The sequence below is a fragment of the Zonotrichia albicollis genome, chromosome 4, assembly GCF_047830755.1.
Source record: "Zonotrichia albicollis isolate bZonAlb1 chromosome 4, bZonAlb1.hap1, whole genome shotgun sequence".
Taxonomy (NCBI): Eukaryota; Metazoa; Chordata; class Aves; order Passeriformes; family Passerellidae; genus Zonotrichia; species Zonotrichia albicollis.
The window spans coordinates 21,583,011-21,607,863 of NC_133822.1; the positions used below are offsets into that span (position 1 = coordinate 21,583,011).

General features: G+C 42.6%; 1 protein-coding gene across 6 annotated transcripts in view; it reads right to left on the reverse strand.

Moving 5' to 3' along the window:
- DENND5B (DENN domain containing 5B) overlaps positions 1-24,853 on the reverse strand; it is a 109,402-nt gene that overhangs the window by 35,445 nt on the left and 49,104 nt on the right. For all 6 annotated transcript variants that reach the window (XM_074539068.1, XM_074539069.1, XM_074539071.1 and 3 more), the window contains 3 exons: positions 19,309-19,975; positions 4,605-4,792; positions 892-1,422 (listed from right to left, as the gene is read on the reverse strand). In XM_074539068.1, the coding sequence (XP_074395169.1) occupies positions 892-1,422; positions 4,605-4,792; positions 19,309-19,975 (1,386 nt within the window). The remainder of the gene's footprint in view (positions 1-891; positions 1,423-4,604; positions 4,793-19,308; positions 19,976-24,853) is intronic.

The following is a 24,853-nucleotide window of genomic DNA, read 5'->3' on the forward strand; positions in this document are numbered from 1 at the left end:
CAATTAATCACAAATTTCCAATTACAATTGACTGTGTCTAAATCACTAACTGAGCTTTGAAAACCCTAAACTTAACAGCCCATTTTATTGCAGAAACATTAGCAGAGATTGCCTAAACAACCCCATCCTTTTGAATGCTGCACTGCTTAATGGCCAAAAACAAACAAACCAATAAAAGGCATGGCAGCAAGTTTTGTAAATCAAAAACTAACTCAGATCAGTATTTAGTCTGTTCCTCACTGTTCATCCTCTTAACCTTTTCCTTAAAGAAGGACTTGGACCTAAAAAAGATGATGGCTAAGAATACTATCTGCTTTGTAGGGTCACTCAGCAGCTGTGCAAGCTTCCCAACATTTCCCATTCTTTTTGCTATCCTCCCATCTATTTATATCCCCATTTCTAACCTCAAGAGATTCCTTATCCCTCTTATGCATACACGACAATAGAGTCATAACAATACTCTTTAAGTGACAACCTTCTCCAGAACAACGTTACCCATTACCAAAACCTCTACCATGAGGATAGGAAAAATGAAAGACTAGATTTGGTTCTTTATCTCAAGTGTGCACCTCTGCTCCCAAAAAGAAAAGAAAGAAAGAGAGAAAAAGAAGTCACTTTGCATTGCTACCCTTCCACCAAGCCCACAGGAGCAGCCCCACGAGCTGGGCAGAAGCCTGCCAGCTTGGTTTGCACAAGCCAGGATGGCTCTGAACAGCTCAGTGGATGCGCTCCGATTCACTCTGGCAGGAGATCTGGCCCTGTGTAATGGAAACGGACAAATCTCGCAGTGAGGCAGATGAGGAACGGCAGACCAGAGAGAGCCTAGGCTATATTTACACAAACACCGCTATCCTCCCTCTCCCTTTTAGATGGAGACATGGCTATCTTTACTTTGTCAAAGTTTTGCATTTGTTCCCTGTTTGTCAGCCACGACTCCATGTCGGGGGCGGCCTGGATGACGAAAGCCTCGTAGTCGGCGAACAGCTGCGTGAAGCGGTTGGCGAAAACCTCGCGGAGCTGCACATTCAATTTGTAGTCCCTCAGCTCCAGCTCCTCACAGGACAGCTTCCCATCCTTCTCCTCTGTGAGGGGGGTGCTGATGGTCATTTTCTCCATGGTCACACCCGTTCTCTTGGCCAGGGCCTGCAGGCGGGCAATGGTCTCGTTGCCTTTCAGCAGCTCGTACATGTTGAGGGCATTGCTGGGGATGTTCCCGTTCTTGTCGTTCACCAGGTCACTAAGAACCAAGTTCTTGAGTTTGGTGGCGCTGTCACTGCAATGCAGGTTGCCTTCTGGAGGGATCCCAAACTGCAGGAGAACCTCAGAGATTTCCTGGATAAACTCCAGCTTGTTGGGGAACTGCGGGAATTCCTCTGGCAGTTCGATGAAATGGTTATCGATGTCTACAAAGCACAAGTTTGCCTGAAATACAAACAGACGTTTCAAAATGGACATTCAGCACTGAACTGGTTCCCCTGCAATGTAGCCCTTTCTCCCAGACAGAAGGAAGGTGAATGTGTATCCTGCACACGTATGCAGGACACTTTAGCTGTGCTGTCTAGCCTGTGAAATTTCTTGACTTCACCAAAGCTGAGGGTCAGCTGGATGACAAATAAAGGCTCCTGCATTCTCTTGTTTCCCTAGGACATGCAGACCCCAAACTCTCCACTACAAAGATTTCATATACCCTCCCAGAGCAGCCAAGGACACACCACCAAGCAGGAAGGGCAGCACTACTTCTCAATCCATGCAAATACCCCTTGTGTGAATTACTGCATCTCACAGTCACATTTGTTTTACCAGGATCCAACTGCAAGAAGCCTCTGCAGCTGAGCTACCAGGAAATGAAATGTTCAGTGAGAAAGATGATGCTGCTTTAAGCAAAACTACAAAAGAGGGTCCCACAGAAATCCTTTGGGATTATGTCTGAGTACATCTTGTCCACTAGAAGCTGTCTTGTCTCCCCACTCCCCTGACCCCCTGTTTCCATGGAGGCTTTTAACAGTGGCAATTCCTCTGCCTGAGATTTAAAGAGAGTGCTCTTAGCTTTGCTATGAATGGAGATAGATCTCAGCCTGTAAGATTAAAGTTAAGTGAAGACATCAATCTAGCAGAGCAGATACTTTTACTAGGTAAGTGTCAATGGAGGGATAGAAGAACCCCACATAAAAATTAATTACATTGCAAATGCACCCTCAGGAATAACAGCAGAATGAAAAACAGTAATTGATCTTCTGAATGGTGGCTTACATGTAAAATTTGCTGTCTGAGTGCACTGTGCTGAGTAAAATCTTAAACCAGGTCAGATTCCCAAGGTGCAGAGTTCTGATGTGTTTTATCCTGGCATAAAACTGCAGAACAGGAGATGCAGAAAACCCAAAGAGCAGCAGTAGGTCTTTGTTAGCTTGATTTGGCCATTAGCACAGATCCTCTGCCTTCTTTGAGGCACTTTCAATGTTCCTTACTTCTTATCAAACACCCTAGACTAATCTTCAGGTTATGTGAAGGCAAATTATTTATTTTCCTTCATTTTTGAGAGGTTAATTTTCAGCCAGACAACACATTCCACAGCAAATATGTTTATAATATATTGGATATTTCAGGGACATATAACATTAATCACATTTCACATACATACTTTAAAGCACATTAGGATTCACCTGGTAAAGGAGAAGTGTCCCTTCAGCTTTTTTGTATTAAATTTAGTCTGTACAAACAAATGCATTTCTTCACACCAAACAATTTGATTTAACTATGTAGCTATTACACAGTTGTGGTGTGCATCAGTACAGTTCTTTAGCTCAGGGACTGCCTTCTTATCTATCAATATTTCATTTCAAAGGCTTTTTAATTTCAGCTCTGCATATCATTTACAAAATTTGAAAAATGAGATTTAGAGTCAAAAAACCCTTGGGGAATTGGTCTCACTTCTCTCTTCAAAAACATCTGATGATTAAAGTTAATGCAGGGAGATTAGTAACCTTAAGAGAGCATGATGGCCAGTTGTTAGAATTTTTATCTCTAACAAACAAATGGTTTATATTTAGAGCAAGAGCTTGAAAAGCTAGCCCCTGGCCTGAACAATAAAGGAGTCCTGATGTGAACAGCGCTTCATCACTGAGGGTATTTTTATTTTTTATTGTCTAGAGGAATTTGAGATTCAAGATCTTCCCTGTTCAATGTGTCGTCTTTCTCTCCCTCTCTCACAGTTACTGGACCTGTGGTATTCATAAATGCTGGTATTTTTCACTCATTTGCTAAACATCATGGAGGGGGCAGATTCCACCCCACTCTTAATCTTCTCTCCCTGGTGATATTTGCTATTCCAACGCTACTGCAATACTAAATACTGTCACATTAAAATTTTAATTTAAGGAAAATGACAGCTTAATCTGCTAACCAAAAGCATGTGACTAATAATCTAAAAAATCACAGCAATTATGTAATATTAGCATGGTTTTACTGAGGAGCATAGCTAGATAGCAGCCTTGCTTCCACACCAGTACAGATTTCATGTGCTTCAGTCACTGCATCCATGAGGTAAAGTTTGATTTGCAGTTCCATACCACCAAGGCTGACTTGGCCACCTTCATGCAGTATGTAAAATAAACCTTAATGAAAAATTCTATTACCCCTGCCCTGTGTCTATCCTTCCACTTCCACACAAAAACTCCCACTCCTGTATATTCTCCTCTGCTGCTGTTCCCATCTGCCTTCTCAGTCAGAGCAGGTATTTGGAATCCTTAAGGACTCTGCCCCCAGGAGGGTCCCCTCAGCACAGCCACTGGCAGGAGATGTTAATGCTGTATGAACAGGTACTTTTGGGGTTACCACTGATTTTAAGAAAAAGCCCAAGTTTAAAAGCACACGGTTCAAGTCACCCCCTTGAATGCAGACAGATGAGCCATATCCCAAAGGCTTTGCTGTATGGCCAGCTTAAAATGTTAAGCAGTTTTAATCACCTTCATCAAATTTTGAGGAGAAAAATCTCCATTTCGCTCTCCACCACCACCTCCATTTAACCCTGAGATTAAGAGGATGACCTTTCCTTCCTTTTTTTTTTTTTTTTCCCTCTCTAAGTGGTTCACAGGCACAGTATTAGTGCAAGCCTGGCTTGTTTGAGGCCAGGACTCTGGTCTAGTAAGAGACAGGAACACATGGGCTCAGACACGGATGGGATGGGACTGGCAGGACATGGGAAGCTCCTCACCAGCAAGGGGACAGGTTTACACCATCTAGCAACTGCACCTGAGATCCTACCCCAACAAAATGCTCTTTAGCCCACTGTCAGTAGGACTGTGACACTGATGGAGTAACAAAACCTAGTGGAGTGCATGATGTAGGGAAAATCAACAAAAAATCAGCTTTGTCACCACAAACAGGAGAAAGAGAAGCATTTAGAAACCAAAAGAGTTAGTGGTACTCACTAAATTCAGAAATGGACCAAGAAGTGCTGTGGAAACCTCTCTACTAGGTCACTGCTGCTGGCAATCAGTATCCACAGTGCCAGAGAAGCCTCCCAACAGCAGGCATTGTTTCCCAGCAGTAATTCCCTCATCTATCAGTCAGACATTTCAGGACAGCCCCCCAAGGTGGACACTGACCTCCTGAGGCAGCTCCAGCTTGGAGCGGTCGGTTCCCTCCTTGGACTGCAGCCCCATCAGGTAGGGAACAGGAGCATCCAGGAAATGCAGGAGGGAGGCAGGGAGGATGGGGACATAGACATGCTGCCACTGGAACGGGAACAGCAGCGTTGTGATTCCCTCTGCCACCGTCATCAGCCGCTGATAATCTAGACATGGGAGAGAAAGGCAGATATTGAATTATCTCCCTGTGTTCTGCTTTTGAGATCTGTTTGGCAAGGACATCCATGACAAAAGACAGAAAGCATGCTTATATGTAAGATGTTATTTGGAAAATAAGACAGAGCTTAAAAACCTTAAACATTATTTAAATCTGTTAAAACTCATTCCTCCCGTAAAGAAACAGCTGAGCATAGATATCATACCTTATCTAGATCTATTCTGTCATTAAATTAGTTTATCAAAAAGATACCAGAAGTTCTGTCTCTAGTACAGGATAACAATACTCTAATTCCATAATAAGCATGTATTTTTACATAGGAAGAAGAGGAGAAAGAAGTGGATTTCAAGGAAACATTGTGGTTTCTTGCTTGCTCCTGCCTGCCTGCTTCTGCTCCACTTGCCTTCTATTTTCAAAGCTGAGTGTACTTTCCAGAAGAGTTATCTTGGCCACATAACAGCATTAGTTTACAGTCCCTAAGTATATAAAAGTAGAGCTTTGAAGTTAAATCCAAACAGAAGCCCAATAAAAATTTAGTTCTCAAATATATTCTGCACAGCTAGTGTATTTATATTATGTTACTTTCCCGAATTTGTCTTTAACCCACTAGTTCATTGCTTTGAAATATTTTGATTTTAGTAACCACATAGTGCATTATTTTTAAATTAAAATTTCTTTTGGTCCAGCTGAGCTGAATGTTTCAGAATTTGGGTAACAGCAAATTATTTATCAAATATCCAGCTGGCATGATGCAATACCACAAGATACTTATTTAATATAAACGAGGGGATAAATTAAGTACAAATTTTTAATGTAAATAAATAAATCACATACTGGTCTTAAAGAGACAGTCATCCTTACAGCAAATCTCAAACTGCAGACCACCCATCTGGAAAAGGTAAAGACCCCTGGGTTTGTAAGCTGCATGGCAATGTCCAAACCCAAGCCTCATCAGTGCCAGGCAAGTCTCACAAGCTCTGGCTTGAACAACCACAAGATTTTCCCTCTCATGGAGGCCAGACCCAGATCCTGGGTAACACTTGGGCTGTTGCCCATCTCTCCTAATCCTCTCTGCCCCACTCCAGGAGATGAAAGATACCTGCATGAACACCCTGGTTCTGAGTCAGGTGAGAAGGCTTTTTCCTACAGCCCCAGTGACTGCTTTTGCCTGGAGAGGAGCCCAGCTTCACCCTTCCCATTTCCTGGACATCCCAGCCCGAGACCTTGGCAGACACCAACAGCAGCAAAAGCGCTGTCATCCGACACTGCTCAGCCACTAGGAGGTCACTGGGAAGATGTTCTTGAATAAAAATGCAAATTACAACAACAAATTGCATCACCCATTCTCCTTGCTAGCAGCTCTCTGTGGAAAACCAGCCACAATCTGCAGAAGGTCAGCTGGCAGGGCAAAAACGTTTTTCATCTTGTCTTACTAATAGCTATTCAGTCAGCCTGCAAAATTATTGTCATGCACACAAGTCAGTCTCAAGGTTACACCTCCAAAACACTCCCAGCTACAGATCAGTCACTTATGAATCCCTGCCCATGCAATGGTCTACAACCACACTTGTGCATTCCCTGTATTGCTGAAGAGCACTTACACAAACTCGAGTTATAATCCCTATTTGGAGAGGCTTAGGAGTCTCGTAACGTTTCATAACTCTGAAAGCTTTAAAGATCAAAAAAACCAAATAGAAAAAGCAGCACGTCCTAGTCTGTGAGACACCTTCAAAGTCTCTCCTGATCCACATGAAGAAACAGGTCTTGGCAGAAAAGTTGCAAGGATCATTTTGGATAAGAGCATTAAGTTCTGAAATTCCATGCTGACTTTTCTCTAGTGCTACTGATAATATTCCACATGGTCACTAGCACAAATTTTGTAACCAAATTACTATGAGAAAAGCTGATTTAAAAAAAACCCAAAAACTATTGATGACTATATGATTAGGTTGTTATCATCTAGCAATTCTTGTCAGTGATTAGCAGATAAAATGTTTGTGTACCCAGCAGTTTTGACTGAGAAGGAAGTTCCAGTTTCCTCCAGAAAAATAATATACAAAAATCTGTAAATACTTTTTTTGTCATCTGTTTAAAGAAGCCAAACTCTAATTACTTTTTACATACTTTCAAGCTGCACGAGGTTAGACACCTATCATATAAAGCCTGAAATAATTTTTGATGGAGAGATTCTTGTACCTATCATCATTTGAGGGAAACTTACATGGATTTTGAGGACAACCTGGAAACAGTGGATTGGGGAAATGGCCTCAAGTTGTGTCTGGGGAGGTTTAGATTGGATATTAGAAAAAATTTCTCCACTGAAAGGGTTGCTGAGCATTGCAACTGCTGTCCAGGGAAGGGGTTGAGTCACCATCCCTGGAGGCATCTAAATGACATGTAAATATGGCAATCAGAGACATGACTGAGTGGTGGGTTGGCAGTGTTAGGTTCACAGCTGGAGTTGACCTTCAAGGTCTTTTCCAACCAAAATTATTCTAAGACTCTTCATGTTCAAAGCTCCATTTCTAATTTGTTCACAGAACGTTTTCCAAGAGAAAATGCTCAAGGAGAAGAAGCCCAGGGCAAAGTGGTCCCTGGGGCTTCTACTGCAACCACTGCCTCCTAATATCTTAGCTGGATGTAGTGGCATTCACATTCTCTGAAAAAATCCCTTCGCCCAGGGATTTTCTCCTGGGAAGCCAAAAGGCAGCTAGAGAGGCCTCAGAGAAAAGGAAAATAATCCTTATCTCATTTGCTTCTCCTGTGTGGTGCTTGTGTAGAATGTGTTTGGAGATTGTTTGCCCACAGGTGATTGTTTCATTGGATTCTGGTGTGAGTTGTTTTCACTCATTGGCCATTTGGGGCCAAGCTGTGTTGGGACTCTGGAAAGAGTCACGAGTTTTCATTATTATCTTCTTAGCATTTATTAAGTATCCTTTCTTTATTCTTTAGTTTAGTATAGTATTCTTTAATATAATATAATAAAGTAATAAATGAACCTTCTGAGAACATGGAGTCGGGTGCATCATTCTCTCCCCTCGCTGGTGAGAAAGCATTTACAATAGGATGTGGTGCAGTGCTGTCTCACACAACCTTTTCAGCAAGTGAAGGAAAAGGCAGCAGAGTCAATCTCTAAGGCTCTGGATCCACCTCCCTTTTCTGGCACCATCCTCCAGGGGATCCTGGCCAAGCACCTCAATTCCCTGTGCAGGACATGCCAGGGCTACAGGGACCTGCTCCACTGCAGGCTGGCAGCTCTGCTGCTCCAGCACCATCTTCAGCCGCGGCTTACCCACCTCTGGTAACATTCACATGGCTCAAAGATATAGTGCTTAAAATGCACACCCTGAGATATTCCTGTAGAATTCCCAATCACAGTTATCTGCTGGAGATGGAAATGGATCCAGCACTTGAACATCGGTTCCCTACAAGTGTTTTTCTGAGAGAGGACAAAGCTTGACAATTTTTCGTCTTGGTGTTGATTCTCCATAACACAATAACAGGACAATAATCAGTAAGAAATATCTATCCCAAAGACCTTAAAGTTCAAACACTGAAAAAACAAAATAATCTTCTTTTCATTATAAATACTGGGGAAAGAATATCTGAGATGTTAAGCAATTCACAAAGCTCAACATAAAAATTACTTTTCCTGCCACAAGAGTCTGATATCTCAAAATCCTTCCCATGCTGCAGCAGAGCAAAACCAAAATCCTTTGAGAAGGCAAAAAGACATCAGTGTTACCCCTGCTCCAAAGAGGTAAGACCACATATAGGTTCTACCCCCAAAACAGAAGAGGATTTCACCTGGGACCTTCTCAGCAAATTCCCAGTCACAGGAACTTTGTGCATAAGGCATGTGTAAGGGCACACACACTCGTTCTCCCCAGAAATGGTGTTCCTGCTGGGAACTGTGCACTGTTACTCCAGTTTCAACACCTTCAGCCCTCCCAATGAAAGCACAGCTTGGCCATTTTCCAACTCTCTGTTCCAGTAACCTACCAAAGGTAGGGCAGAAAGCTTACCACAGAGCTGGAGTCACAGCCTGGATCCTCTAAATCCAGTCCAAGCCTTTAAAAATAGACTGCTTCTTTATTTTCCTTTTGAAGTCTCACTTTACATACATTTTGAAAGCACTTGAAGGCATTTGAAGAGATGAGCTACCTGGACACCGCTTCCTTTGCTCTACTCCTTTTAGAACACATATAAAGGATAACTGCAGCTTTGCAAAGCCACATATTCAAAAATGCATCCTGGAAGATGATAATCAGATGGTATTCTCAAAGAGTACCTTATCAATATGCACAAAACAATTGTCTTTAAACAAAATAAAGCAAACCAACAACAGAGAAAAGAAAAACATCAATGAACCTGAATGAATAAACCTAATTCTTTAGAGGAAAACACCTGAACAGGCTTTAAAGCATTCTTGTGACCAATAGTTTTTCCACATGTTACCTCTTCAGTCCAAGTATTGTAAGTAATTGTTATGCAACTACCTTTTTTTTCTGGTAACAAGATATGAGCTAGATGAGCCAGGAACATTGGAAAAACTGGAAAATAAAAGTATTTTCTTTTCCTTTGAGCTCTGAGTATGAGTCAGGAACAGCTCCAAACCAGACCTGTCTTGGGTCTGGGTACCTTCAGATCTGTAATGTTTATATAAAGCACACTGCAGATGAAAAACTAAATCTGAAATTCACATTGGAGACAAATTTGTTTATGAAAGCAAAGGTTTTCAAATCAGATCTCAACAGCTCCACAGAAGCAGCACACACAAGTGCTGCAGACATCAAAGTGCCCTGGAAGCTTCCACCTTTCATCTGATTTGCCTGCTAGCAGCTGTGACAACTGACAAGCCAGTCCTGGTGACTTTCAAGAGATGTTCAGACAAAACACACAAAAATGGTGCAGGAAATGTTTATTCACTGCAGAAATCACTTTGCAGCAGTGCTGCATTCAGGGAACCTGGGCAGGTGCCATAACCTGGGGTTGTGACCAGCAGCTTGTCCTGAGGAAATGACCCCTGGCACCCCAAAGGAAAGGTGCATTCACCAGGGAGTGATGCAGCACATCAGTTAAATGATAAAAGCAGAGGGGTAATTCATGCAAATATGAAAATACTTATTTTCTTAAACAGAAGGGTCAAGACAAGCCTGCATCTAATTGCCTGAAGAATTAGCCTCTCAAACTGGGGCTCAGCTCTGCCCCAAGGGAACCATCCCAAGGCCAATATTCACCGAGGCCAGTCCTAACCATTTTTCCTTGTTGGTCAAAGCTTAATTTAAAAAGCTTCTGCTTCAATACATTTCCATTTGTATAATTTAACTATGTCCCAGCCTGCTATCAGTGGCTCAGTATGAATTAATTTATGATTAAGAGCCACCTCAAGAATTAGCTCCTAGCATGGTTGAATCTCTGAGAAAAGAGCAGAAGTCTTTGCCAAGGCTGACAGGTCTGTGCCAGCAGGACACATGAAGGTGCTCCTGAGCACACAGGGAGCCCCTTCTCTCTCCCATGGTGCTGGGGCAGAACAGGCTCCCCAGCCAGCAGCAAGATGATGGGGAGGACACACAAGTTCACCAGGGAACAACTGTGGTCATGATCACTTTAGACTGCCATGTTATTTATCTGGCATTTGCCATAACTGCAAGGTAAAAGCCTGATTTAACTTTCTTCCCCTCATTTTGAAAAGGTAAAGATTTTTCATTGTGGGAAAATATGAGATCCAAGTTAAAAAAAGAAAATTGGAGAGGTTGTGGTGTGTGCAGCCCTATCTCATTTACAGCTCACTGTGAACACAAACCTGAACCAGCTCCTTCTCCTTTTTTCAAAATACTTTAAAAGCTTCACTTTTCAGGTCATACCGACAGCTAACAAAATTGAGCAACTTCTAATTAAAAAACAATCTTGCCATTTCACCTAAGTTGAGAAGGAAGACTATATGTCATTCTCTGATTTTTCTACCAAATTACTTGTCCTTTTCCCAGGGAAACATGCACTGCAGACTCTGAGTGTAGGTCTACTGAGGCAATAAACCCAGGTCTCTTCCACAGCACACAGATTTTGTCCCCATATAATTTGTTCTCTGCAATAGCTTTCCACTGATTTGGATGAATATTAGTGTGGAGGGCAGCTGTTTAAATGAGTAGAAGAGCAAAGGTTTTCCATGTAACTATTTTATGTAAAAATGCTTTAAAAGGCAAATACATTATGCATGTATTAGTTTTTAAAAATCTACCCCAAAACAGACCTCATAAGAAAGATATTTCAGACACTACACTTTCTAGGCAATGACTTTATATATGCATAGTCATTTGTATTGCAATTTCCAAGATCAAAAAAAAAATAATGTAAAGAATATTTCAATCTTGGAGGAGCAATTACTCAAGCCCTTGGAAAAACAACTTGGAAAATGCTCAAAATTATAATGAGTAGAAACAGCCTAAGCTCTAAGAAGTTTATCTCTCTCTCATCCACACATTCCCTCTCATGCTTAAATCCCTTGAAAGGCAGACATACAAAATGGATTGCTGAGGTTTCCACAGAGCTCACAGTTTAATTCATCTCTCTCCAGCAGGAAACCCACACCAGTGATGTTTTGTTACTTATCCTTTGGAAATTGTAGTAGCTATTGAAGAGTGGACATGAGCAAGACCTTCCATCTGCACGGTTGCACGGGAGAGCTGTGCTCTGAATGAAGGGCACTTACAAGCGCACTGCAAAGACTGCACCCTGAAGAATTGCAGAGAAAGCATATCTAATCCCTCCCCTTGGTTTTCAAAGCCCAAATGTTGAAAACTTGCCCTATTTAATCTTTAAAAAATTCTCTATATGCAGAAGGAAGGAATAAAAATATTCTCCATACGCAGAACCTGAAGCTGCAGGAATTAACGTACAGTGAAGGTGATTTAGGTACACGTTTCCACACCACCTTTGCAGACCAAAGTTGGCACTTCTCACCAGCAGCTGTTGTGATTAACTCCCTGGAAGTCCACACAGTCTCTGGGAGCAGTAAGTGCTCATCTTTTCAGACTTGGTGCAAGCACAGGTCTCTGCCAGTTACTCAGCCATGCAGTCCAAAATATATGGGAACAAAACAGTTTTAAAAATGAGCTCATCATTCTTTGCTGCCAGTCTCTCTTCAGCCCTCTGCTCGACCACCGCAGCTGTAAAGTGAAGCTACAATCCCCTGCAATCCCTGCATTTTCCCAAGTGATGGGGCACCAGTCACCCTAAGACACCATCAACAGTGCAGCTGGATACCCAAAGAGGACTTGTAGCAGCCATGGTACTATCAGCCACTCATTGCTCCTGTCCCCAAGGCAGAGCTGTGCCAGACACTCTCCTATCACACTGGGAACACATCCAGGGCAAGCTGGATAAAGTCATCCAACACCCTCACCTCTTCATTGACTTAGATGCTTTTGTTCAGGCTGCTGGAAGCATTATGCCCCAGGGTTAAAAATAAACTTTTTCATCCTCAACTCCTAGTTCCCTTGAGAAAAAACACTTCAGAAAAGCCAGTACAGTCTCCGTGCAACCTTTGTGCCAGCCTTTCACTGCTGTTATTATCAGCTGGGCTTCTTTGTATGGTTGGGGTTGTGCAACAATTTATATTTTCACTCCACTTTTCAAAAGAAGCCTTTATTCTATAGAAGAGCTAAATTTTTGACAAGCTTAAATGAAAAGCTTCCTTCCAACAGGTCTAGGAGAACCACAAAAAAGTCAGCTTACATTTCCCATACACGTTAACAGCAGCTCTCACTGAAATAGTTTAGTGAACTGAAGTAGGTTTTGCTCCAGCTCTGATTTCTTGAGTATTACATGATTATGTCAGTGAATTGTGATTTTGTGTAAATAATGCTTCCTTACTTGAAATTGCAACCACGGGATCTTCTACTAATCTCTTGTTCATTTTGGGAAGGTTGCAGAGAGGCCAGGCCTCTGGAAACAGAGTCCAATGAGTCCACCCTCTCTAAAGCAGAAAGGCAAAGAAGGGTGAACTTGCAAAATGCCTCTGTCATTTGTTATTTTGGAACAAGAGATATGTCAGCCAAAACCTCTTCATCTTTTGCTTTGAAAGAACTAGGGAGTTTAAAAAGTTTTTCTCCACCATGGATCTCATGGCACCATGACAATTCCTGAAAAATCCCTTCACCAGGATTTCTTCTCCTGGGAAGCTGAGAAGTCTCAGAGAAAAATGAAAACAATAATTATCTGATTGCTTCTCCTGTGTTTTGCTGCTTTGGAATGTGGTTGGAGATTGTTTACCAACTTGCCATTGTTTGATTGATTTCATGTGAATTGTTTTAACTTAATGACCAATCCCAGCCAGCTGTGTCAGGACTCTGGAGAGGGTCACAAGTTTTTAATTAGTATCTTGTTAAGCCTTCTGCATGTATACTTTCTCTATTCTTTAGTATAATTTTAGTATAGCATTCTTTAATATAATATAATAAAATAATAAATTAGCCTACTAAGAATATGGAGTCACATTCATCATTTCCTTCCTGCCATGGGGGACCCCAAAAATACCACAATCTCAAAGCTGAAGAGAGCAGATTTTTGTACATTTTAGGCTGGTTCTATTTCAAATTGGAAAACGGCTGCTGTTTTCTTTTTCAGGAATTGAAAGACTGACATTTAAAAGAAGCCTCAGTGCACAATTAGCCAAGCACTCAGCTATCAGGGTATGCCAAAACTGAGGCTTTGCACTTGCCCTCCACTCCACATTCCTCACCTCTGGGAACTAGCATTATGCTGCTATTTACATAATCACAGAATTTCCCTAACACAGCTAGATACTTTCCCCATGCACCATCAAATTGTGTCTATGTTAGATAGGCAAGTAAAAGTCATGTCAAGGACATCCCTAGATTCAAAACAGAAGAGAAGAGAGGGGAATGAAAAAACTCTGAAATTTGAAGGATGGAAAGAATTACTTCTCACTGTCTCACTTTTCTTTAAAAAAAACCCCACACAATGAAACCAAACAAACCAAGTAAACCTTTAAATCATAACCAGTAATTGGAAGAACAACATTTATCTAACTTCTGGTGGACATGCAGGCTGAGTCAAAATTATTTAGTAGATACTTTGTATCTGTCTCAATGTCTATTACAAAAGTAAGGCATACAGAGGCTGCTCTCCACATGCACAAAATATTACTAAAATGTAACCTGACAAGCACATTTCTCCTAATGCTGCTATCTTTCAGTGAGAAAGAAAAAAGGAAAAAAAACCATTCTCAGTTCTCAGTGAGTCTATAAGCAGGGACCAGAGTGGTACTGATGAGCAGGGATGGGTGAGAGGCATTTCAGTGGTGCTGCTGTTTAATATCAAACCCCAGTGCAAAGTGGCAAAGGCAGCATGATTCAAACTGAGGAAGAAAGGGGATAACTGCACACACACACACAGAGAAGCAGGAGGGAGGGGAAAAGCAGCCTAATCAAAACTAACAGCAGGATTTCTGCTCACACTTCCAACTGAGAGAAGATAAAACCTTTCATTTTCAGTTCTTGAAAGCAAACCCCTGGAGTCCATGTGGAGAAGAGCTTTGCAAAGAACTATCAACCCTTTGAATTCAGTCATTTGCAGAAGAACTACCCTTTTTCCACCTCCTTGAACATTCTTCTCCATTCTCAGTCATTTAGCTATTAGCATTACTATTACACACTTCCTGACCTTTTCTTTTATATGACAAACCCAAGTGATCCCTTCTGGAGCCTGAAGGTTCATTATCCAAGGCCATTTTAGACCATTTCCCATCCTCTCTCCCAGCACCATTTCAAGCTGTCTGCTGCTCAAACCGCTTCTCTTGACAAGCCTAGGTATTCAGCATCTTTTCCTCTTTTCACTAAAAGGCATCCTGGCCCCAGGTTTTTCATTCTCCTCTGATGAAACCATTCCTCCCACCCTGAAAAATTTTTCCCTGACGCACATTTTCCTAATTTAGGGTCAGAATCACAGATGCCATTTGAGAATGCAAATTATATGGACAGGCTTGCAGTGAGACTTAGAGGAACACCCAAAAAGTCTGAACATGCCCTTGAAAGTCAGTAGGAAAACTTGACCTTGACATGTTGGGCATCCAAAAGCACCAGGGCCAAACTGACAGGAACCAGTAATAGGAGTGTAACATCCCAAAGCATGCACAGTGCTAAGTCAGGATTCCCCAAATCTGCAGCAGAGTGTTGCACTATTACAGAAAGACACAACCATAAGAGAAAAGGTTTTCAAAACCAGATTTTCCAAAGCTTGCTGGCACACTTCAACACGGAACATGGACAGGCTCTGTGCAAGCAACTTCTGCCAATGTTTGACTGTCCCATCTCGGCTGTTCTAATGGCCTGAAAAGGCTCTGGATGGCCTTGGGGCAGCCCGCACTCCAAAGGACGAAAGGAGTCTTCAGGTTTTTCAGTTCTTCAAAGTTGTTTATTAATTCTTACCTACAGTATTTTCTCCCGGCCCAACAGAGGTCCGCACAGCAAGCCAGCCATGAGCACACTGACTGCCCTCGGGGTGGTCACTTATCTTTATACCAAAAACTACGTGTAAGATATTTACCTTTTCTCCCCAATACCTTTCACCCTTATTGACAAGTGCACACTCAGTAAGAACCAATCTCAAAGTGCCACCATCACCATCGAAGATGGATGACAAGAAGAAGAAGAAGGACAGGACACACCCTAATTCCTCCGTCTTGTCTCCTAGAACCCCCCTGTACCGAGATTCCAAAACCTGTGTTTCACACTGTAATTAATCTATCCCTTCACCACTTATCCCCGTGTGATCCTCCCATCCTCATACAGGTGTTATGTCCTGTGCAGGATCAAAGTCTAGTCACCAAACACTTCTAGCAACGTTCCAGGACTTCCGAGCCCCCCCCCAAGGATTGTCTCGGGGACTCTGCACATCAGAAATGATGTGGTGAGTTCCCACATCTCCCCCTTCTGTTTGCACTAAAAACACTTCTTTTGCTACCTGACTCATGACACATCTTAGACATGAAAAGATGCACGGGATAACAAGTATGAGGACTAAGAGAATTATTAACACATATAATGCTATATTTAAAGTTCCTCTCCATATGGGAGAGATATCAAGAAATCCTACCAGATCATGGATCCAAGATCCTTTGATCTCGCCAAGTTTATTTATGCTCTTTTATTTTCTGAATACTTTCATGAATTGATCTTGAATGGTCTGAGAGATTCATGCAGCACATTCCTTCAAATTCCTCACGCCCATGTCCATTAGTGAGCAATAGATAATCGATCACCACTCTGTTTTGAAGAGTCGCCTGTCTTACACCACTGATGTCTTTTAACATGTCACTCAATTGCGACAGACACAAATTGAGCATGTTTGCTCAACCAACAACCCATGCAGTCGAGTTGAGTCAAGGCCACCCCTGATGCTGCTTGAGGTGAGAAGATTGCTGTAGCAACTCTCATTGCCTTGTCCCAAGTAAATATTTCGTCATTGCAATCTGCCGCATCATGTTCCAATGATCTTTTTTCCTTGTGCTTTTCCTCTCTTAGCGATTTCAAATCTGGCGACAACATTGAAATTTTCCCAATGCTGCATGGACCTCCCCTGGCATTAGCAGGAATGCCGTGCCAAATTCTGTCCCCACAAATTAGAAACAAACCCCGTGGCAATTGCACTGGGACTTGTATCGATCCTCTGGCAGTTCTCTCTGTGTATTTACACCAAGCTGATGCATTTTTATAGAATTCATGATTGGGAGTTACATCAGTAGTTTTGTTTGCCTTTGTGACATTTGGAGTTTCAAACTGCATGCAGAGTTCCATTGTCATGGACCCAAAAATCTCCAATTCCTGAGGTTCAGTAGAAGCCACAGGAAGAAGATGTGCCCAAGCACACCACTCCTTCACAGGATCTTTAATGATCTGCGAGATGTTAACTGTGGAGTGCCCTGGAATTGGCCATTCGTCCACTGGCAATCCAACCAGGCATGCTGAAAATGGTCTCCCTGGCCTCGAATGTGTCAGACAAATACTATCCAAATTCGCTGCTTGAGCTAAAGCCTCTCATACATTTTGAGTGCTGCAGTGACCCCTACTAAAAATCCATTTCGATCTTCGTGCCCCATTGTGCCAAAAGGTCTCGACCCCAGACTGGGATCGGCTTCTGGACGACACAAGGACGAATGATCGCCGTCTTGTCTCCTGGTCCCGTGACAACGATGGAATTCTCACTCTGCAGACACAGAGAAGCTCCCCCTATGCCTGAGAGAGACCCCAAGGGCGCGACCAAGCTCCAATTGCGTGGCCAAAAGATGTACGATATTACTGTGACATCCGCCCCTGTGTTGAGCATGCCTCCGATTGCTATCCTCCTGTGTCCACATGTCAATTGGCACGTGAGTGTGGGTCGATCTCGACCTACGTGCTTCACCCATGGAGTATGTACCTCAACATGCTCCTTCATAGGAAACCCTCCTTTGTCGAAGATTGACATGACTTCTTTCACAAAGTGTCTTCCTCTTCCGCACCGCGCGCAAATTGGCCTTTCCGCCGGTGCTGATGTATGTGTCTGTGGACAATTCTCTCTCATGTGTCCAAATGCCCCACATTTGTAACACTGTCCTCCTGGGGGATTGCTCTTCTTCTGCATTGTTGCAAGAACTTTGTTTGTGTTCTCATTCTGAGGATGAACTATTTAGGAAATTCAACACATAAAACGCCTTATTTAATTTCACGTGAGGTGTTGCATCTGGCTCACCCCTTCTTTGTCTGTCCAGAAGGGATTTCAGGGTGTGATGTGTTCTTTCAATGATTGCCTGACCTGTGGGCGAATGTGGAATACCAAATGTATGTTTGACACCCCATCTCTTCAGGAATCTGTCAAGTACCCTGCCTGTATATGTTGGACCATTATCTGTTTTTATCTCCTGAGGCACACCTAATGATGCCAATGCTTGCAGAAAATGTCGACAAGCATGGTCTGCTGTTTCCCCTGCATGTGCTGAGGCAAAGACTGCACCTGAGAATGTATCTACTGAAACATGAACCTTTTTGAGCCTCCCAAAGGATGGATACTTCGTGACATCAGCTTGCCACAATTGAAGACTTTGCAGTCCCCGCGGATTGACTGCTCCTGTAGAAGAAGGTGGCTGCACAAGCTGACAGTCTGGACAAGCACTAATGATCTCCCTCGCCTGACTCTTTGTGAGATGAACGGATTCCATCAGCGCCTGTGCATTCTGATGAAAGAACGTGTGACTCAATCTTGCCTGCTCAAAAATGTCTGGCAGTGTTTGCAAAATGGACATTGTCAACCTGTCTGCCCGAGCATTCCCTTCCGCTAAAAACCCCAGAAGTGTTGTGTGTGCTCTAATGTGCGTGATAAAATATTCTCTTTCCCTGCTCTCTAGCAACGTTTTCAAGCTCGTCAGATATGAGTATAAAACCTCATTACTGACTTCTTTCAAGACCGAACCTTCCAATCACTTGACCACACCCGCAACATATGCGGAATCTGTGACCAGACTGAGAGGTTGTTCAAACAACTGAAACGCTTGGACAATGGCTGCCAACTCCACAATTTGTGGAGAGCCCTGGACCGTCTTTACATCTGATTCCCAATCCCCCATCGAGTTCCTCCACGTGATCACTGACTTGTGTGCCTTCCCTGAGCCATCAGTGAACACTGTGATCCCATCCAAAGGTTCTTCACTTATTCTTGGTTTCGCTCTGTAACATATTTGTGATTGCAGTATTCTACGTTGTGGAAAATGGATTGTGCAAATTCCTGGAAAAGCTAACAACACGATTAACAAGTCTTTCGGTTGTTGCATTGCCCAATCGAAATAGTCTTTCTTCAGAGGTAATCTGATGACTGAGAATTCCCGTCCTGCCATTGTCAGCAACCTTGTTCTGCCTTTATGATGATTTGTGCTGCCATCTCTAAATCCATCAGAAACATTCCCAAATACCTTAAGCAGGACTAAAAAGGAATGACCAGTAGTTCCACTCAGTTTCAAAACTCATTAAATATTTATCCTTCAAGTGCTAAAACCATATTTTAACAAGAACATATGAATTGTATGGGAGGCAGGAAATTACACTAGACTTGAATATGCTGCTGAAATTTGAAAAACAAAGTAGCAGCAAGAGTGTCTTCTGCAAGATCTATTATTTTCTACTGGTATTTCTGAAGAAGACAGGATTAATTTCATGCTGTCTTACATGATCAAGGGCAGTGTGAGGATAATAATCAAATGTATTCTATTGCTAGCTGCCACAAGTGATAAATACAATGCATAATTAAACAAGCAGCACCTAGACTGCCTGGAGGAAACAATTATTTAGTGCTTTCATTAGGACACACTCATTTCTCTCATTTTTTCAATGCATTCTCACATTTCAAAAATCAACCCTTAGCTCCATATAACATAAAATTCTACACGCTCCTGTGGCTGCAGCTGCCCAGAAACTGCCTGCTGGAAACAGACATGGCCGGATGAGTGCCCACCTTGTGAGTACAGAAGGATCTGCATCTCCAGAAGAACACAGGTGAAGACCTGGACCAGGTTCTCCAGGCCCAGCAGCTCAAAGACCTCCCTCAGAGGGTAGTCAGAGAGGGGCAGCTCGTTGGGGCCAGGTCTCTGGCAGATGATGGGCTCGTAAACCCCATAAAACTTGAGCGACCTGCCCGGGGGTGGCAGGGGCACCTCGTAGAGGATGTTGTGGATGTAGCTCTCCAGGGGCAGAGGGGGAGGCTGCTGGGAGGTCACTGCCTTGTAGAGCTGGATCAGGAACTTCTTGCAGGCTTGCATGAAGGGCAGAGGGGTGATGAGGCAGATGCACTTGGAGACGTAGAGCGTGTCCCTGCTGATGTCGTAGGAGTTGTAGCGCTGGAGCTTGGCGAGGGACGTGGCGTCAGCGTCGTCGATGCTGCTGGCCAGGGAGTCCATGCTGCAGGAGGAGGAGGCACAGACGCTGCTGTACTGCTCTGCATTGTGCATCTGGTACAGCGTCTGCATGGCTGTGCAGATCTGCTTGCTCGTGACCTCCTCGTAGAAGGTGAGCACAAAGCCGTATGTGCGGGAGCCGTCCTCCCTGGTGATGATGAACGAGTGCAGCTGCGGGTCCCTGTTGTCCGCCTGTGTCCTGAACGACAGCCCCTTGGGCATACACAGCTAAGAGAGGAGAAAAGAAATAGACAGAGACAATTTTATTTTGCTGTTTTTGCTGTGCAGGCAGATTCTTTTCATCCCCTGCCTCACAACAAGCCACTTAGCTTTGAAAAAAAGTATCCAAGAACAAAACGACTAATGCGACTTAAGAGAGAGACATGACTGCAGAAAGGAAAGCACCCTCCAAAATAATCCATCCATTAAGTCATTACAACTCATTTTCATTACTTGCTGAAACTGTTTTCACTACTGAATGGTCTTTGTGCCATTTATTTAAGCATCATAAAAACATCCAGCTCTGCTCTCATTTGCATATATATGCCCACAGTACTCTAAAATCAGAGAGTTGAAGGAAGCATCTTATACCACTGGATTTAAATTACATAGACTTCTTGGAATTCTTTGATCTTCCCTAATTTTCTGGGGGAAGAAAACAACAAACAAACCAAACCCCAGCTGACTGGCAGCTATTACATTTACTTTCTTCTCTAAGTGCTACCAAATAGCTTAGACTGGGTAAAAGGAGGGGCAGGGAGGGAAACACCCAAAATCTATGAAAGCCTCATTTTTGATTTACCACTCTGCAAAATCCCTTGCAATGATTCTGTTACACTGGGTGTTTCTCTGAAGCATGGCCCTAGTGATAAATCAAGGCATTTTTCCAGACATTCTTTGGGAATGCTATCAACCATCTAACAAAAAATAACAAACATCCAGCAAAACTCGTTTGAATTGTGTATCACCAGGAAACTGCTCATGTTCTAGTTAAATAAGTATATTTATAAACAAAGGACTGTAGCTTTATTTTTATCACCTGAAGAAATAAAAGGAAAGAAGAGAAGGAGAACCTTCAAAGGTTCCTTTTCAAAAAAGGCAACAGTAGAAGCCAACTTTACCACAGTATGTGAACCTAGACACAGCTGAGTGCATCCCCTAATGTCTCATCTTGAGCAGGAGTAAACTCCTCTGATGCTGGAAGAGGTCAGAAGAAATAACTAGATATTTTCAGGCACATCCTACCCTGAACTTCAGCAGTGCACCTTGCAGAGACCATTCAAGAGCCTGGTAAAGCTGGCAATTAGGCAAGTGGTCCAGACTCCACAACCGGCTATCAGGCCCCTAAATTATCTAGGACAGCTTTTATGTATTGCTCCAAAAGGTAATGTGTAGGGAAAAAAGTAGCCTAGAGTAGGCAGAAGAATTTAATTCAATTGATGGGCTTTGCTGACACAAACCATGAAATTGCAGCTTGAACTATTTCTGAAGAGCAGTCACATTTTTATTCAAGAGCTTTTTTATTGAGGCATTAACAGCAGTGCCATGGTTAAGGCTTCTCCAATAAAGTAGTAAAAAATGCTTGTTTCACACTTTATTTAAATTTATTCTCCACAATAAATATCTCTCTTAACCTCACTTTTTGGCAGGCTAGCTTAATAAAAATTTATTTCTTTATTTCAATGATGGCTGTAAGCCTTATCAAAGCCAGCCAGGCTGAAATCATAGGCTTAAATCTCAAAGCTATCAGAGATGAAATTTTCTTCGCTTTACAGAAAAATACCTGGACAAGCAAATTAGATATACTATTACAATCAGGCACAGATAGGCATCAGGGAAATTCAGATCAGCTGAGACTGTTTCAGAAGGCTGGTTAAATAAACTTCCTCCAAGCCTTAATTATTATTCCCTTGTCCTTTATGTACTGGGTAAGCACACACAAAGGAATGCCCATCTATTAAGTTTCAGCCACAACTTGACATATGCAGAATATTGACCTTTTAAGACCCTGGCTGCAAACCTTGGCTCAGAGACTCCTGCTGTTGTTAGACCTAAAAGAGGACACAGGAAAAAGCAGAGGAAAAAAAAAAAAAGATGGGAAGAACTGAGACAGGAAGAATGACCAGGAGTCACTTAAGAAGCTAAGATCAAAAGGAAGAGCCTGTAATCATTTTCCAGCAATGCAGAAAGCTTTGAATTTGTAGTTAATGCATGATAACTTTCATCTTAGTGCCTCGGACATCAATCACTTCCCATCTCATGTGTGTCACACATGCCACAGGAGAGTGTTGGAGAGAAGCTTGGGATGTGCTAAGGGGGGGTGAAATTTTAGCCTGCTGGTATGAATCTGGCTCACTAATGCTGAGAACACAGTCAGTCACCTGCATTGCATCTTTGTATAAATACTGAAAACTATCCAAGATTACTGATCAAAGGACAGGATTTTGATTTCACTTCACTATTTGCATTTAAAGGTATCCATCAGCAGAAAACTGGAATTACACCAGATTTGCAATAAGGCTTATAACCAAGATGGTTTGTACAAACAAAAGGAAGCTGCACCAGGATAGATAAAGAGGTATCAGCTAATCCATAATCAGTCTCTGAAGTCCTGAGCAGGAGATACCCTTTCCCCAAGTACAGAGGCAGGACACATACCCCCCCATAATCCCTTCCTCCTTCTCCCAATATCATTTGCAGGTATTTCTGACCCAAAGGTCCCCTCTGGACCACTGCCCACCAGCACTGATTCACCTCTTCTCCACTAAATCTTTCACTTTTTAAGCCTCTACATCTTTCTCATGTTCACAACATTCTGTGGCAGCAAGCTCCATACCCAAACCACACTGTGGGCGAGGGGGTGAAGAGAAAGATGCTTTGCTTTTGTTTGTGTTAAAGCCTGCTCCTTCAAATTCCACCAGGGAACCTCTAGTTCTTTTATTTCAGTACATGAGACATTAAACAGATAATGCTTCCTCTAGTTTCAGAAATACAGGCAAAGATTTATATACCTTGGTGAATCAGAGGGCTAAAATAGGAAGCTCTAATATTCTAAAAATTTCTCTATCTCTTTACTGAGAACTTTAGTTTGGTACAACACTTACTTGCAGAATGGCCACAGAAGATGGTGTGTGAGGTTAGGCAGGGAAAACCACAAAAAGCAGCAGGGGGAGAGACACAATTTCCTATTAAAGGGAACTCTGTACTTTGACATATACTTTGAAACAGAGAGAAAACATGACTCCTTTGCAGCTTGATTGCTGGAACTTCAGGGGGCTATTTTTAAAACAACAGGATGGTTCCAGAAGGCAATTGAAATTCCTTAGGCATCCAGCAAACAGAGTTCTCACAAGTTACCCTTCAAGGATTTATGCATTTTCTTCTCCGAGGAAAATTGCTTCTGGAAGCTCACATAAAGCAAACATATAGGCAGAACTAATACAGCAAGGCAAGATCAGAAAGGCCAATAATTGCCTCAAGAGATTCTGTGGAGGTGGGTATTACTTTAAATGATGTTTCAGATCAAAACAATAAAGAAGTTTTCCAAAAGATAATTTAAAAGATCATTAAATACTGCTGCTGTTCGTAAATGCTTTCTTTTTTTCCAAGACACATTGCAAATGAAAGATGTGTTCAAGGCAGCTCAGTTCAATTATTCTAATAGGTCTCTTGCTGGTTTTAGCATTCCATTTTTGTCCAATACTGTGATAACACTTCATGAATATTAGACATTCTCCACTGTAACGTGAGAGACAAATAACACAGCAATTCCAGCTGCTTTATTCCTGCTGCACACCCCTCATTACTTCATACTGGAACTTCCCCAACGCAAAGGCAGAACTAAAAGGCATAAATAACCTAGGCAGTTGAGCTATTACCATCTTAACTGCTGACAAAGCATTGCTCTGAATCCTTCATGCCTCTCTATCAGCACAGTGATCGGGAGACCAGCCCAAATACCACCCCAAATCCAGCAGTGCACATTTGGAAGCAGAAGACAGAAATCCCCAGCTGTCAACAGGCAGAGGGAGTGGCCAGGCTCATCTCTGCCCTTCTGTGCAAGTGCAGGGCCACAGTATCAGCTCTCTGTGTCACTGCTGCTCCCAGCTCCTGTGCCTTCCTGTTAAATATCTGTCAGAATGCTAAAAATAAAAGTCAGTGGAAATTGAGATGAACGGCAGATTTCGACATCTTCATGACTGCAGGGAAGTTCCAAACGCATTTTTTGCATTTACAAAAGCCAACTTAATGTGGGTTTTACATATTCCCCACCTCTCCATCTGCTGGGTGATGGCCAGGAGATTCTCCAGACTTCTCACTTGCACCACACAATGAGGTCACTCTGTTTTGAAGCAGGTGATGTGCTGTCCTGCCTTGCTCAAATGCAAAGCTCATCTAACCTAGACTGGGGGAAGGCCCTCCCTAATTTTCCAATGTTGACTTAGACACAACTCACATTTTTCAAAACAGCTAAAATATTGTTCAGTGTTACTGTCACAACAATTGATTACTCTTAAATTAAGAAGCATATGGCATTTTCTGTACTGGGAAGCTCAAATATCTATTGTCTTTGTCAGGTTATGTTCTTAACAAGTGCTTTAGTGATTTTGGAATCATCCTTTAATTACCAGTTCTTCAGAAAAATTCCCAGTGGATTATCAGTCTTTCAGCTGTCACTGCCTCCACTCCAGGAACTGGTTTTCCCCTCCTTTCCCACTCCATGGGGCTCAGCCACACAAATGCTCACATCAAATATAACTGAGAGGAAAGAGATGTACAGGAGATGTACAGGTGCAGAGATGCCATCAAAAGTGATGACCAGCAAAAGCTGTGGTTTAGCTAAATTCCAGCTTCTGCACAAAGATTGTTCTTTCCCTTGTCTGCAGAATCCAGGTGTTTTGTACTCCAAAACCTCACACGGATATCAGGATCTTAAAAATTCCTTGGTTTCCCTCCTTCCTAGCTGGGGATTGGTATCCTAGGTGACCCCACCCCTTCTCAACCAGTTCCTGGGATGCTGCTTGGACTTGTTTGATCACGCAGCACACTCAGAACTAACAAGCGAACGCAGCACTTTGCTTTTGTTGTGCCTGAAAGTATCCTGTG